This window comes from Oncorhynchus kisutch, linkage group LG27 (genome assembly GCF_002021735.2).
Source record: "Oncorhynchus kisutch isolate 150728-3 linkage group LG27, Okis_V2, whole genome shotgun sequence".
NCBI classification, from domain to species: domain Eukaryota; kingdom Metazoa; phylum Chordata; class Actinopteri; order Salmoniformes; family Salmonidae; genus Oncorhynchus; species Oncorhynchus kisutch.
The window spans coordinates 17,069,490-17,086,621 of record NC_034200.2 but is presented as its reverse complement, the minus strand read 5'-3'; the positions used below and the strand labels follow the sequence as shown (position 1 = coordinate 17,086,621).

At 42.6% G+C, this 17,132-nt stretch overlaps 1 protein-coding gene across 1 annotated transcript in view; it reads left to right on the top strand.

Annotated features, from left to right (window-relative positions):
• LOC109872061 (tensin-3) overlaps positions 1-17,132 on the top strand; it is a 78,851-nt gene that overhangs the window by 54,162 nt on the left and 7,557 nt on the right. The window contains exons 14-21 of the mRNA XM_020463155.2: positions 1,437-1,594; positions 1,823-1,952; positions 2,080-2,163; positions 5,917-6,058; positions 8,475-9,043; positions 11,961-12,047; positions 12,239-12,370; positions 16,852-16,944. Of these exons, the coding sequence (XP_020318744.1) occupies positions 1,437-1,594; positions 1,823-1,952; positions 2,080-2,163; positions 5,917-6,058; positions 8,475-9,043; positions 11,961-12,047; positions 12,239-12,370; positions 16,852-16,944 (1,395 nt within the window). The remainder of the gene's footprint in view (positions 1-1,436; positions 1,595-1,822; positions 1,953-2,079; positions 2,164-5,916; positions 6,059-8,474; positions 9,044-11,960; positions 12,048-12,238; positions 12,371-16,851; positions 16,945-17,132) is intronic.

Here is a 17,132-nt window from a genome sequence, read left to right as displayed (position 1 = left end):
AAAGTGAGGTCTCCCAAAAACAGAAAAAGATAGCAACATCCCAAAAATGACTGTGTTTACAAGCTAAAGGACAATGACGAGATCCCCCCTGAGATCAGCAGTTCGAGAGGTGATAGTGAGTCGTTGCAGTGTTTGGCTATCACATGGTAATGAGATGGCCATTCATTCAGACCCTCTTCAAAGAGCTCAACTCCCCATGATGCCTCCAACCCACAACAGAGAAACTTTTAGTCGAAGCTCGCATCCACTTCAAGACCATGGTACTTGCCTAATGGATCTGCAATGAGAACTGCCCCTCCTTACCTTCAGGCTATGCTCAAACCCCCAATCAGAGCACTCTGTTATGTCACCTACGGTCTCTTGGCCCTCCCACCCCTACATGGGTCATCTTCCGCTCAGCGTAATCAAAGCTCTTCTCTGTCCGGGCACCCCAATGGTAGAACAAGCTTCCCCCTAACGTCAAGACAGTGGAGTCCCTGTCCATCTCCCAAAAAGGTCTGAAACTCTACTTCTCCAAAGAGTAGATAAAATAAATCCCACGCCCCCAGAAAAAAACAGCCTGCTCTTGTCTTTTCCTACTAGCACTGACTTTGCTGATAACTTCATTACTGAGGGAAAGTGTATTTACTACGACTGTGATATTTATATACATCTTAAAGATGAATGCACACATTTTAAGTTGCAACAGGAAACGTGAATTATTATGTGCATAATAATCAATAAAAAAAAATTGTAGGGGTTGATAACCTTTTTAGTTTGGGAAATCAAGTCGGACATTTCAAATGACAAACTTTAGAAGCCTTTTTCAAACTCAAATCCACTACAAGTTTGCATTTACTAATTTGCAGGAAAAGCAACAAAAGAGTGATCCAATTAAGATCCTACCTCTGTAAATGGCTCAAATGTAAATGTTAATGTACAAACAAGTGTGCCTAGCCAGACTGAAACATACAGGTTTCGAAAGAAAACGGACACACACTCAAAAGAAAAGATTCTGACAGAGAAAAATACAACAAATGAAGTCCAAAATAACACACGCCACACACACACACACCGGGAGGCCTTAAATTAGCACCCCGTGCCAAGTGGAGGGTCACCCCACGCCAGTCATTCACAATCCTGACCCCCACCTCACATTCCTCTCAGCCCCCGCTGCATTCCTCACCTGTCCACTCACAACGACACAGACACTAGTACTGAAGTTATTGGAGTGGTATAATGACTCCTAGTAGAGATTGTAGTGAAGAAGTTAGAGCCAGAAGTCTTTGGTATGCTATTGCTTCACACATTGCATTTCACTAACATGGCTTAACGGGTTGACATTCTTCAGAAGCGTGTATTTCCTATAGGTTTGTGGTGGTAGGGCTTTCTGGTATGTTCAACGTTAATGGCCAGTTCTCACCCTCCTCTCCGTCTCCGTGTTTGTGTTTGTTCAGCTGCCCCATTGTCCGTTGGTGACGTCAGAGTGGACTCCATGCAGAGTCGGCAGGACCGTGATGTCACAGATCACCCAGGATTCGGTGGCTCACGCTGGGGCGTGCAGGAGGAGTACAAGAGCACACGGACCTACTCACCCTGCGTACCTCACTCCCAGGTACAGGAACATACTGAAACTGTGTCTCACTGACTCCCAATGTCTGTCAATACCGTGTCATTATCTTGCTTGTCGTGGTGTGCCCTACTTTGTGTGTTCGTGCCGGGTTTTGCTGTGTACTGTTTTTGCTGGGTACAATGAGGTGATGTTTACACACATGTTTTTCCTGTGTGTGTGTGTGTGTATGTGTGTGTGTGTGTATTTCCGTCTGTGTGTTTTGTATTACAGCATGGCATGCTGTTCAGGAGTGACAGTGTGGACTACAGAGCTCAGGGTCCAAAGATGGACAGCGGAGTGGAGGCTGCTAGTGACATGACTCCTACTCCTGCCTTCCCCATCTCTCCCCCTACACCTTATGGTAAGAGCATCCGTTATTGTCTTGTGTATTTTTCCAGGGGTTTGTGTGTGTGTTCATATGATGGCTCTCGTGATCGTTGCTGAATTACTGGATTTTAAACCTCATCTCGTCTTCTATGCTTCCATAGTGAAAAACATGGCGGAATTCACTCACCTGAGGCAAACTCCATCTCCCAGCATGCAATCATATGGAGCTTACAGGACGGAGCATGGTATGTCATTGTAGCAATGTGTACTGTACCTCTGGAGAATGTAGGCTCTAAGCTGTGTGTATCACAGCACACTGACATTCTCATTCATTCAGATGAAGTGAGATAAATGTTTAAATATATTCTTTAACACGATGGATTACAGCTGTTACTCAAAAAATACTTCTATTTTTAGAGTATAGAATTATTTGTAGAAATACCACTAGTCTCTAAATAAAGTGAATAGATGTATTGAAATGTCAGGCCATTGTGAGGTGAATAGATAATGTGGCACTTGACCTTTGACAAAGCCATTTGATTGAAGGAGCCAGACCATGGGGCAGTGAAACAATTGCTAGTAAGTGTTCTATGTAGGGAAGTGTACACATTGGAAGTGATGGAGTCTATTCCACTCATTCTCCATCTCATCCCCCTCTCCCGCTTTACTTAATCTCTCACTTAATTAACAACAGAGAGTGGGTGATGGAGAGTGAGAGAAGGAGCTCTAGGAGACAGAGAGGGACCCAGTGCTGGTCACATTCCATAACTAATGTCTGAGAACATTGTGTTTGGTTGGAGGCAGTGCACTAAACAAAGCCATGGACTGCCTCCCTTCCCTGGGGGTTCCATACCAGACTCCCTCCTCCCATGGTTGGTTTGGAGAACGTCTGTGTGGTTTCAGTCCTGAAAAGTTAGTCTTTTATAGCACGTTGTGTCAAAGCCTTCAGTGCCTGAAACAGTTAAATTTTTTGTTTGTCCGTAGAAGTTTTGTTGTGGTCTTAGGCTCTTAAAGTGAGCCAGTCTGCTTCAGCAGGAAAATAATTCTGCAGCAACAGGAATTGTGAATTACTATGTTGATTATAATGAATAGACATGTTTGTAGGGGTTGATACATTTCAAGTCTGAAATTTCAAAGTGGAAATTACAAACTTCAGAAGCCTTTTTAAACCTAAAGTATAATACATGTTTAAAATGTCCTGCATTGCAGCAAAGTTTTCCTGCATAAGGGTGCTCAAATTAAGATCCTTCATCTGTATCAGTGGGCTCCTCAGAGGAGAAAGGGGAGGACCATCCTCCTCAGTGAATTAAGCACATTAATCCGCTTTACAACGGGTGTGGAGCCCAAGAGTCATACATAGGCGACGCTTGAGTTTCAACTTTGGGGGAGATGATTTTCACCATAACAATGCAACTTTAAAATAAAGTATTACATGCATAATCACATTTGCGGTCCCTTTTGAGAACAGTGTTTTCCAGCTAGTTGATTGCGTTTTGGAACATTTGCGCTTTTAGCCTACTGCCATGTGCGCACTACAGATCCAGGTTCGATCCCGGGCTGTGTCGCAGCTGGCCCCGACCAGAAGACCCATGAGGCGGCGCACAATTGGTCGTCCGGGTTAGGGGAGGGTTTTGACGGACAGGATCTCCTTTTCCCATCGCGCTCTAGCGACTCCTGTGGCAGGCCGGGTGCATGCACACTGACACGGTCGCCAGTTGGACGGTGTTTCCTCCGACACATTGATGCGGCTGGCTTCCGGGTTAAGCGAGCAGTGTGTCAAGAAGCAGTGAGGCTTGGCAGAGTCTTGTTTCGGAGGACGCATGGCTCTTGACCTTCACCTCTCCTGAGTCTGTAAGGAGTTGCAGCGATGGGACAAGACTGTAACTACCAATTGGATATCACGAAATTGGGGAGAAAATAATAATACATAAGGTACATAAGGTACATAAGGTACATAATACATAAGGCAAGCCACTGATGCAAGCCACTGATGCAAGCCACTGATGCAAGCCACTGATGCAGTCCTTTGGAACATCTACATTTTTAAAATTCTAATAAATCAATTTAATAGAGCCTACCCCATCACAAAAGGTCTACAGAAACATGATATGAAGAAAATGTAGTCTATTTCAGATGAACAGAATAGCATACTCTGATTTGTCCTTATGTTAGGCCTTGAAATAGCTAAGCCATATTAATTTAACAAATAAGATTTGCTTAGAATTCCATGGCGTTATTTTTATTATCTCATAGTTTGAAGAATACAATTGAACGAGGCTGAATAAAATAGAAAATACATTTTCTCCAAACGATTTCCAAGAAAGTGTGCACATGTGGCTATTCTGTGTTGAGCGATTTTCAGGCTGGGGTCCTTTTTTCGCAATTTCTGCCTGACTGACGTGCCCGAAGTCAACTGCCTGTTACTCAGGCCCAGAAGCCAGGATATGCATATAATTGGTACCATTGGATAGAAAACACATTGAAGTTTGTGGAAATGTTTTAAAAAATGTATGAGACTACAACTCAATTGATATGGTAGGAGAAAATCCTAAGAAAAACCAACCAGAATTGTTGTTTTTGAGAGACCATCCTCTTAGAATGGAAAGCAGGCTGCACACACATCATCAGTCTCTCAATCACAATTTGACATCAATGGCTGATGTTTTGTGTACTGAAGTCCACAAGAGAAGGGAAAAGGTGAGAGGAGGAGAGCGCATAGATAGTTGTGAGAAGGAATGATATATACAATGAGAAAAGTGATCATGCTGTTTTTATGTAGCTGCAATGAAAGTGAACTGTTTGCTGATGTAGAGATTTATCATGTACTGGCATATATCTTAAAGGCACCATCTGCAGTTGCTGGATCCATTATTGGACTTTTAAATGACTTGTATATACTGATTCATTATCGGAGAATATAACTTACAATTGCCTCAGGAGCATTAATTCGCTTTTGCCCGTTTATTAAACAATAGTTTAGGGTGTAGAGACATAATCAGACATGCCATAATGACCTGTGGTTCCCTTCCTCTGAAAACAGTCACAAAGAGGGTTTTTGTTCCAAATTCAGTTGAGTAGTTGACAGAGTTGTGCCGCCCTGTCGTGACTGTGGGTCATTGGTGAGGAATGGCAGTGATGATGTCTGGGGTTATACTCACACACACACAGTGACTGTTGTCATAGTGACATAGTGATCTGTGTCAGAGGGGTTGTGAGAGTGACAGCATCCCCAGACTGATCTGTTCCCCCACTGTGCCCACTTCATCCAAGCACGCACTGCATATCGAATCACCGCATTCAGCCGTGCCATGGTTACAGCGGGTCGAGAAATCGGGTGGCCCACCATTTTTTTTACATTTCCTTGATGAAAGTGCTAGTGTCAATAGAAGGGGCGAGGGACAAAAAGATACCAGTCCCCCTCTCTCTCGTCTCTTTGTCTGCCTTGCCCTCCACATTCCCATAGAGATAACTGGTAACCCATGGAAACATCCGTCAGTCACTAAACTGTGTGGAATACGTGGACTGGAAACATGTGGTTTCAGGTTTTGGGGGCAGGCACCTGTCAGGGCCTCCATGTCAGTGATAAAAAATGTATTCAATTATGTTGGGGGGGCTCTGCTAGGCAGAGTAATCGGCTCTGTACTGAACAGAGCGATGGATGGCTGCTGTACTGTTGAGCCAGCAGCAGACTGACTGGAGAATCATTTAACTCCACTGCTGACTGCTCTCTTTACTATTGGATGTACTCTAAATATGTCTCACCTGGGGGGACAGCACATTTATGTGACTGAAATTCTTAAAGTGGTTAACAGATGAGACATTTCTGCTCCGTTTCTGTTCATGTATTATCCAGATGTTTTGGAGAAACTGGATGAAATTCGATTTATTTTGGAGTGTCTGTCAACAGACTTAGGTTTAGTGCATTCTATCCCTACTCCTTGAATGTAATTACCTATATGTGTAATTTGTAATATATATGCCCTCTCACACCCCCACAGAGCCCAGAGGATACTTAGAGATGATTGGTCATGTTCCCCAGTCCGCAGAAGAGGGCCTTCCAGACTCTTCCCCCAGCTGCCATAGGTCCTTCAGCTCCTCTCGCTCGGCGTTCATTAGTGGGATGCCACAACGGACAGACAGGTACAGCCAATCAAATACAACGCTTTCGCACAATTTATTAGAAGCCCAGCTCATGTTTATTCAAAATGTACAATACCAGTCAAAAGTTTGGACACACCTACTCATTCAAGGGTTTTAATTTATTTGTACTATTTTTCACATTGTATAATAATAGTTAAGACATCAAAACTATGAAATAACACATATGGAATCATGTAGTAAACAAAAAAGTATGAATAAAATCAAAATATATTTTATGTTTTAGATTCTTCAAAGTAGCCACTCTTTGCATTGATGACAGCTTTGCAGGCTCTTGGCATTCTCTCAACCAGCTTCATGAGGAATGCTTTTCCAACAGTCTTGAAGAAGTTCCCACATATGCTGAGCATTTGTTGGATGCTTTCCTTCACGCTGCGGTCCACCTCATTTCAAACCATCTCAATTGGGTTGAGGTCGGGTGATTGTGATTGTGATAGTCATCCGTTCGCCAACTCTGGGTCTCACAAAGACACGGTGGTTGGAACAAAAAATGTAAAATTTGGACTCATCAGACCAAAGACAGATTTCCACTGGTCTAATGTTCATTGCTCGTGTTTCTTGGCCCAAGCAAGTATCTTCTTCTTATTGATGTCCTTTAGTAGTGGTTTCTTTGCAGCAATTGGACCATGAAATCCTGATTCACACAGTCTCGTCTGAACAGTTGATGTTGAGATGTGTCTGTTACTTGGACTCTGAAGCATTTATTTGGGCAGCAATTTCTGAGGCTGGTAACTCTAATGAACTTATCCTCTGTAGCAGAGGTAACTCTGGGTCTTCGTTTCCTGTGGCAGTCCTCATTCCTTTCCTGTGGCAGTCCTCTTTAAGTGCAGTTTGCGACTGCACTTAAAGAAACTTTCAAAGTTCTTGAAATGTTCCTGATTGACTGACTTCATGTCTTCATGGCCTGTCATTACTCTTTGCTTATTTGAGCTGTTCTTGCCATAATATGGACTTCGTATTTCACCAAATAGGGCTATCTTCTGTATACCACCCCTACCTTTTCACAGCACATCTGATTGGCTCAAACACATTAAGAATGAACAAATTAACTTCCACAAATTAACCTATTAATAATGCACACCTGTTAATTTAAATGCATTCCACATGTCTACCCCATGAAGCTGGTTGAGAGAATGCCAAGAGTGTGAAAAACTTTCATCAAAGAGTGGCTACTTTGAAGAATCTCAAATTGTTTAACACTTTTTTGGTTACAACATAATTCCACATGTGTTATTTCATAGTCTTATTATTATACTATTGTTCTACAATGGAGAACATACAGTCGTGGCCAAAAGTTTTGAGAATGACACAAATATTAATATCCACAAAGTTTGCTTCTTCAGTGTCTTTAGATATTTTGTGTTGACCCTTCTTTTTCAAGACCTCTGCAATCTGCCCTGGCGTGTTGTCAATTAACTTCTGGGCCACATCCTGACTGATGGCAGCCCTTTCTTGCGTAATCAATGCTTGGAGTTTGTCAGAATTTGTGGGGTTTTGTTTGTCCAACCGCCTCTTGAGGATTGACCACAAGTTCTCAATGGGATTAAGGTCTGGGGAGTTTCCTGGCCATGGACCCAAAATATCGATGTTTTGTTACCCAAGCCACTTAGTTATCACATTTGCCGTATGGCAAGATGTTCCATCATGCTGAAAAAGGCGTTGTTCTAAACTAAACTGTTCCTGGATGGTTGGGAGTAGTTGCTCTCGAAGGATGTGTTGGTACCATTCTTTATTCATGGATGTGTTCTTAGGCATAATTGTGAGTGAGCCCACTCTCTTGGCTGAGAAGCAACCCCACACATGAATGGTCTCAGGAAACTTTACTGTTGCCATGACACAGGACTGATGGGAGCGCTCACCTTGTCTTCTCCAGACAAGCTTTCTTTCTGGATTCCCCAAACAATCGGAAAGGGGATGCATCAGAGAAATGACTTTACCCCAGTCCTCAGCAGTCCAATCCCTGTACCTTTTGCAGAATATCAGTCTGTCCCTGATGTTTTTCCTGGAGAGAATCACTGACATGATGTTAGCTGGTCCTTTTGTGGCAGGGCTGAAATGCAGTGGAAAGTTTTTTGGGGGATTCAGTTAATTTTGCATGGCAAAGAGGGACTTTGCAATTAATTGCAATTCATCTGATCACTCTTCATAACATTCTGGAGTATATGCAAATTGCCATCACACAAACTGAGGCAGCAGACTTGTCATTCTCAAAACTTTTGGCCACGACTGTAGTAAAAATATGAGTAGTTGTGTTCAAACTTTTGACTGGTACTGTACATGCACATTTTACATTTAAGCAGATGCTAATTATGGTTATAGGCTACATGTTCTGAAAATATATTATGGTCATACAGTTTCATTAGAGAGGTGTTTTTCATGATCTTCCTCCTCTCTCAAGCCCCTCCATGGGTCAGCCCTGGCCAGAGGACAGAGCCCTCCATCCCCACTCCATGTCCTTGGACTACAGCCACCACTCCCCTCCCATGCACCCCCAACCCCACACTCACCCTGCGCCCAACGCCCACAGCTCCCCCCGGGGCAGCCAGCAGAGCCACATGGCACACTATGGCCTCACCCACAGCCTTGCGCACAGCTTCGACGAGCAAGACAACTTAGGCCTGGGGGGCTATGGCGCAGTCCACAGCCCACCCTCTGCCTCTCCTCTACTGGGGAACGGAGGCATGGAGAGGGGCCTGTCCTGTATGGGTTCCATGGATGGGCTGGGCACCATCCGGACCCAGCACCTGCCGCACCTGCAGCAGCTCCAGGCCCAGGGGGCCTTGCCTCCACTGCTGCCTGAGAAGAGGAGGGAGTCGGATGGGGAGCACTCCTTGGGCACAGCCTCCCCAGCCCCTAGCGGATTCTCCAGCCCACATAGCGGAAGCTCCCTCAGTATCCCATTTCCCAACATCCTGCCTGATCTCTCAGCCTCTGCACAGATGCCGGGCACCGCTTCACCTCTGCCAGGTAACCCCCTTGCTCACACAATTAATAGCCAATCACTTCTTATCTGAGCCAATGGCTTGGGTTGGTACAATACTGTAAAGAAGGTAATCAGTTCTGTTCTACAGTGGCAAGAAAAGTATGTGAACCCATTGGAATTACCTGGATTTCTGCATAAATTGGTCATAAAATTTGATCTGACAATAGTCACAACAATAGACAAACACAGTCTGCTTAAACTAATAACACGCAAACAATTTTACGTTTTCATATCTTTATTGAACACACCGTATAAACATTCACAGTGCAGGGTGGAAAAAGTTTCTGAAGGTTTGGATTTAATAACTGGTTGACCCTCCTTGGCTAGCAATAACCTCAACCAAACGTTTTCTGTAGTTGCAGATCAGACCTGCACAATGGTCAGGAGGAATTTTGGACCATTCCTCTTTACAAAACTGTTTAAGTTCAGCAATATTCTTGGGATGTCTGGTGTGAACCTCTCTCTTGAGGTAATGCCACAGCATCTCAATCAGGTTGAGGTCAGGACTGTTGTTGATTTACTTCTGTGTTTTGGGTCGTTGTCCTGAAGCTCAACTTCTGTTGAGTTTCGGTTGGCGGACAGATAGCCTTAAATTCTCCTGCAAAATGCCTTGATAAACTTTGGAATTCATTTTTCTGTTGATGATAGCAAGCTGTCCAGGCCCTGAGGCAGCAAAGCAGTCCAAAACCATGATGCTCCGTCCACCATACTTTACAGTTGGGATGAGGTTTTGATGTTGGTGTGCTTTGGCTTTTTCTCTCCACACATAGGCTTGTGTGTTCCTTCCAAACCAATGAACTTTAATTTAATCTGTCCACAGAATATTTTGCCAGTAGCACTGTAAAACATTCAGGTGCTCTTTTGCGAACTTGTTTTTTTGTTGTTGACAGAAATGGGTTCTTCCGTGGTGTCCTCCCATGAACACCATTCTTGTTTAGTGTTTTCCGTATCGTAGTCTCGTCAACAGAGATGTTAGCATTAGAGGTCGACCGATTAAATCGGAATGGCCGATTAATTAGGGCCGATTTCAAGTTTTCATAACAAACGGTAGTCAGCATTTTTGGACACCGATTATGATCGATTACATTGCACTCCATGAGGAGACTGCGTGGCAGACTGACTACCTGTTATGCGAGTGCAGCAAGGAGCCAAGGTAAGGTGCTAGCTAGCATTAAACTTATCTTATAAAAAACAATCAATCTTAACATAATCACTAGTTAACTACACATGGTTGATGATATTGCTAGTTTATATAGCTTGTCGATGCAGTGCCTGTTAATTTATCATTGAATCATAGCCTACTTCACCAAACGGGTGATTTAACAAGTGCATTCGCGAAAAAAGCACTGTCGTTGCACCAATGTGTACCTAACCATAAACATCAATGACTTTCTTAAAATCAATACACAAGTATATATTTTTAAACCTGCATATTTAGTTAATATTGCCTGCTAACATTAATTTCTTTTAACTGGGGAAATTGTGTCACTTCTCTTGCATTCTGTGCAAGCAGAGTCAGGGTATATGTATGTGTGAAGACCATTTCTTCCTAACAAAGACCGTAATTAATTTGCCAGAATTGCAGATAATTATGACATAACATTGAAGGTTGTGATATGTAACAGCAATATTTAGAGTTAGGGATGCCACCAGTTAGATAAAATACGGAACGGTTCTGTATTTCAATGAAAGAATAAACGTTTTGTTTTCGAAATGATAGTTTCTGGATTTGAACATATTAATGACCTAAGGCTCGTATTTCTGTGTTATTATATTATAATTAAGTCTATGATTTGATAGAGCACTCTGACTGAGCGGTGGTAGGCAGCAGCAGGCTCGTAAGCATTCATTCAAACAGCACTTTCCTGCATTTGCCAGCAGCTCTTCGCTGTGCGTCAAGCATTGCGCTGTTTATGACTTCAAGCCTATCAATTCCCGAGAGTAGGCTGGCAATACTAAAGTACCTATTAGACCATCCAATAGTCAAAGGTATATGAAATACAAATGGTATAGAGAGAAATAGTCCATAATAACTACAACCTAAAACTTCTTACCGGGGAATATTGAAGACTCATGAGAAAAGGAACCACCAGCTTTCATATGTTCTGAGCAAGGAACTCAAACGTTAGCTTTTTTACATGGCACATATTGCACTTTCTTCTCCAACACTTTGTTTTTGCATTATTTAAACCAAATTGAACATGTTTCATTATTTATTTGAGACTAAATAGATTTTATTGATGTATTATATTAAGTTAAAATAAGTGTTCATTCAGTTTTGTTGTAATTGTCATTATTACAAATATATATATAAAAATCGAACAATTAATCGGTATTGACTTTTTTTGGTCCCCCAATAATCGGTATCGATTTCGGCGTTGAAAAATCCTAATCGGTCGACCTCTAGTTAGCATGTTACAGAGATTTCTGTAAGTCTTTAGCTGACACTCTAAGATTCTTATTAACCTCATTGACCATTCTGCAGTCATCTTTGCAGGACAGCCACTCCTAGGGAGAGTAGCAACAGTGCTGAACTTTCTCCATTTATAGACAATTTGTCTTACTGTGAACTTCAAGGCTTTTAAACATACTTTTCTAATCCATTCCAACTTCATGCAAGTCAACAATTCTAATCTTAGGTCTTATGAGATCTCTTTTGTTCGAGGCATGATTCACATCAGGCAATGCTTCTAGTGACTAGCAAACTCAAATCCAGGTAATTCCAAAGGGTTCACATACTTCTGCTTGAGACTGTTTGTACTGTATCCTTTAGGTGAGTTTTCTTGGTCAATTCGGATTAGCCACATATGGATGTCTTTTGAACTTGGTTACAGTGATTGAATGCCTGAGGTCTTTGTGCATTGACTAACCTCTGGTGTGTTTGTGATACTGTTTTTCCAGATGTCCTGGCCAGCAAGCATGTGACTGTAAACTTTGTGCAAGACACATCGAAATTCTGGTACAAGCCTGATATCTCCAGGGACCAAGGTAAAAACATTAGGACATATGTGTTTTGTTTCCCAGGAGTATTTTGTCTGCCAAATTTCCATAATGCTCTTCAACATTTTGACAGTGTTGTGAGATTTTGACAGTTTCCACACTCCTCTGTGACATCGTCACTAAAGTGTATTCCTGTGTCCTTCTCTTCTCCTTTCCTCCTTCTTTCCTCCTCCTCTCAGCTATCTCAGTCCTGAAGGACAAGGAGCCCGGATTTTTCATAGTACGGGACAGCCACTCCTTCAAAGGAGCCTATGGGCTGGCCATGAAGGTGGCCACACCCCCTCCCTCAGTCCTGCAGCAGAGCAAGAAAGGTAGGAATTGGCTGAGAGAGATAAGGGGGCAGAGCTTTAGGTTCAGACCGGTTCCTGTTTGATGTGGGACATAGGAGTAGGATGATGATTGATGAAGCCCATATAAGCTACACGTATTTATATGGACAGTGAAGCTACAACTTTAAATTTGGCTCTATACTCATAGCATTTTGGATTTGAAATAAAATGTTTCATATAAGGTGACAGTACAGAATGTCGCATTTTATTTGAGGGTATTTTCATACATATCTGTTTTACCGTTTAGGAATGAAAGCACTTTATGTATCTAGTCCCCCCATTTTAAGGTGTCTTCAGTATTTGGCCAAATTCACTTATAGTGTATTGAAGAAGTCAAAGGTTCAGTATTTTTTCCCATATACCAAGCCTACAATATCAAGCTTTTGACTCAACAAACTTGTTGAATGCATTTGCAGTTTGTTTTGCTTGTGTTTGTTGTGCCCAATAGAAATGGTAAATAATGTATTGTGCCATTTTGGAAAAAGGTTTTTTGTAAATAAGAATATAATATGTTTCTGAACACTTCCACATTAATGTGGATGCTACCATGGTTACGCATAATCATGTATGAATCGTGAATAATGTTACAGAAAGTTACAGAGGGTAAAATATCATGCCCCCAAAACATGCTAACCTCTCACCATTACCAATAACAGGGGAGGTTAGCATTTTTGGGGTGGGTATGATATTTATGCCTGCTAGGAATATGGGACCAAATGCTAATCTTTTGACTACCGGTAAATGTTATACACTATAAGTGAATTTGTCCAAATACTTAGATACATAAAGTGTGGTAAAACAGATATGTATGAAAATACCCTCGATTACAAGATGACACACTGTTGCCTCATATAAAACATTTGATCTTAAATCCAAAATGCTGAAGTTTAGAGCCAAATTCAAAGTTTTAGCTTCACTATCTAAATAAATACGTAGGGAAGTGTATGCTTATCTAGGGTCAATTTTATGTTCATCCATGGTCATGGTTACAATTGTTGGAGCTGGTCCTAGATCTGTACATACGGGCAGGTTCCACACATTTCCAGAACCTTTCCGTGCTCCAGAAGGCCCCATTAGAACAGGGGTATCACGGAATTGGCAGCATCCTGGGAACCAAACAGCTATAAAAGCCCTCTACTGTTACAACTCTCTGAATTCAACTCCATGGAGGGAACATGATAGTCCCCTCTCTGTTCGTTCAACAGCTCCTAGCTTTGGGTCTCTCTTCTGTGCAGCATTGTGATAGAACCAAACAGGCGTGCTCTTTGTTAAGTCATTTTAGATGTAGCAGCTAGTGCTTTAAAACAAACAATAGAATAAGCAAGCTTTCTAAACCTGCACAGATTTCAGGCCTTTCTCCATGGGTGCTTTTTGCCCTACATACAGTAATGTAACTTTGTGTGACATTCAGTGCAGCTTGTTTTATTACACACCATGAAACACAGCCTCTATTCAATTTAGAAATGTCCTGGCAAGAAATACATCGCTTTGTTCATGGCATTCCTTGTTTTACGTTTCAAGTTATGTTTCTCACATGCACAAGTACAGTGAAATGCTTAACTTGCAAGCCCTTCCCAACAGGGCAGTATTCAATGTCAAAATAGTATAAGTAAAAACTAAACACGAGAAATAAGAACAAACTTGAAAGTAAGCTACGTATGTGTATACAGTGCAATTGGAAAGAATTCAGACCCCTTGACTTTTTCCAAATTTGGTTACATTACAGCCTTTTTCTAAAATTGATTAAATATATTTTTTTCCTTCTCATCAATCTACACACAATACCTCATAATGACAAAGCAAAAAAAACTGAAATTTCACATTTACATAAGTATTCAGACCCTTTACTCAGTACTTTGTTGAAGTGCTGCAGAGATGGTTGTCCTTCTGGAAGGTTCTCCTATCTCCACAGAAGATCTCTGGAGCTCTGTCAGAGTGACCATCAAGTAATTGGTCACCTCCCTGACCAACACCCTTCTCCCCCGATTGTTCAGTTTGGCCAGGCGGCCAACTCTAGGAAGAGTCTTGGTGGTTCCAAACTTCTTCCATTTAAGAATGATGGAGGCCACTGTGTTCTTGGGGATCTTCAATGCTGCAGAAATGTTTTGGTACCCTTCCCCAGATCTGCGCGATGACACAATCTTGGAGCTCCACGGACAATTCCTTCGACCTCATGGCTTGCTTTTTGCTCTGACATGCACTGTCAACTGTGGGACCTTATGTAGACTGGTGTGTGCCTTTCCAAATCATGTCCAATCAATTGAATTTACCACAAGTGGACTCCAATCAAGTTGTAGAAGAATCTCATGGATGATCAATGGGAATGTTTGCAAAAATGTCAAAAAATATGTTTTTGCTTTGTCATTATGGGTTATTGTGTGTAGATTGATGAGGTTGTAAGGTAACAAAATGTGGAAAAGGGGAAGGAGGTCTGAATAATTTCCGAAAGCACTGTACATTGTCAGAGCCAGTACCAAATTGACAATGTGCAGAGATACTGGAGTAGTTGAGGTATGGCTGTATACGTTTCAAGCTTCAATGTCACATGCACAAGTACAGTGAAATGCAAACTCAAAACCCAACAATGCAATAATCAACAACAATGTATTATTAGAAAAAAAACACTTTAGAAATAAGAATAGGAAATATGAAATACACAATTAAGTAAGTAATCATAATGTATAAAAAGTCAGTTCCAATACCATATTTACAATGTACAGGGGTTCTGAAGTGATGGAGGTAAATATGTATAGGGGTAAGGTGACTAGGCAACAGGATATAAGATAAACAGAGTAGCAGCAGCTTGTATTTCAGTGGGTGTGTAGAGTCCGAATAAATGTATATGTGAGTGAGCAAAAAATCTTTGTGTTGGATTGACAGTGAGTGTGTAGGGCCCTGTGATTGTGCATAGAGACTGCAAAGATTGAAATAAAAGGTCAAGAAAGATACGAGGTTAACTCAAGTCTGTGAGCTATTTTGTTAGCTATTTATCAGTCGTATTGCTTGGGGATAGAAGCTGTTCAAGACCCTGTTGGTGTCAGACATGTCAGTCTTGGCGTGTGGTTGGAGAAATTGTCTATGGCTTGGTTGGTTGGAGTCTTTAAAAATTTCCCATGGCCTTCTTTTCCGCCTGATATAGAGGTCCTGGATGGCAGCGAGCTCGGTCGCAGTGAATTCTTGGGCTGTCCTCACAACCGTATGTAAAGCCATGCTATCAAGGGCGGTGGTATTGCCATACCAAGCAGTGATGCAGCCAGTCAATATGCTCTTAATGGTACATCTGTAGGCCTCCCGGGTGGCGCATTGGTTAAGGGCGCTGTACTGCAGCGCCAGCTGTGCCATCAGAGTCCCTGGGTTTGCGCCCAGGCTCTGTCGTAACCGGCCGCGACCGGGAGGTCCGTGGGGCAACGCACAATTGGCCTAGCGTCGTCCGGGTTAGGGAGGGCTTGGTCGGTAGGGATGTCCTTGTCTCATCGCGCACCAGCGACTCCCGTGGCGGGCCGGGCGCAGTGCGCGCTAACCAAGGTTGCCAGGTGCACGGTGTACCCTCCGACACATTGGTGCGGCTGGCTTCTGGGTTGGATGCGTGCTGTGTTAAGAAGCAGTACGGCTGGTTGGGTTGTGTATCGGAGGACGCATGACTTTCAACCTTCGTCTCTCCCGAGCCTGTACGGGAGTTGTAGCGATGAGACAAGATAGTAGCTACTACAACAATTGAATACCACGAAATTGGGGAGAAAAAGGGGTAAAATATATTTTTTTATAAAAATGGTACATCTGTAAAACCTTTTGAGGATTTGAGGGACCACGCCAAACTTTTTCAACCTCGTGAGGGGGAAGAGGCACTTTCGCACCTTCTTCACAACTGTGCATGTGTGTTTGGACCATTTGAAGTCTTTAGTGATTTGGACACTGAGGAACTTGAAGCTGTCTACTTGCTCCAACCGCCCCCATAGTCCACAATCATTATTTATTCGTAGAAAGAAGTTTTTAAAAATGGGATTCCTGTAAGACACTGGTGTCCTTATGCCCAGCCCAGAGCACAGCCCACTAAGTCCTAACCCCTCCCTTTCTCCTCCACACGGTGTCGGGAGCCCCCTCACCCCCTCACTCACCTGTAGGGACATCATGACACAGTCCCTCTCCGAGCATTGTGACTTAAGAGGTTGAAACCCAACCCAGCTCCAGGAGAAAGCTTTTCTATGGGAGGACATTCCTCAGACACACTCTCGACACGCTGCTGTTAAATCATAATAACGCTAACCTCAGCTGTGATTGGATAAGATGTATGTATCTCTTAGAATTTGGGATTGGAGTTAACAGGGGTAAGGTAACTGAGACTCCGCTAACACTTAACTTACAGTCAACAGGTAAACCCGTTATAATGTGTTGTAGGCATGTATGAGCATTTATAGCATTCTTGTGTATAATAATGTTATCTCTCTCTCACTCTATGATTGGAGGTGATCTGTCCAATGAGCTGGTCCGTCACTTCCTGATTGAGTGTACACAGAAAGGAGTTCGGTTGAAGGGCTGTCCCGATGAGCCCTATTTTGGTGAGTGTCTCCTCTGTAGCACACGTTTTGTCATGCCCTTTTGGGAACAGTGATAACACAATGGTGACCCCTGCTGGTTACTCTCTGTACTGAAAAAAAAGCATAACGTTCTTGTGTGCCCTCTACTGGATAATGATTGCAAGTGTGCTTCTTAAGATGATGTTTATAGCTAATATGAAATCTTCTTT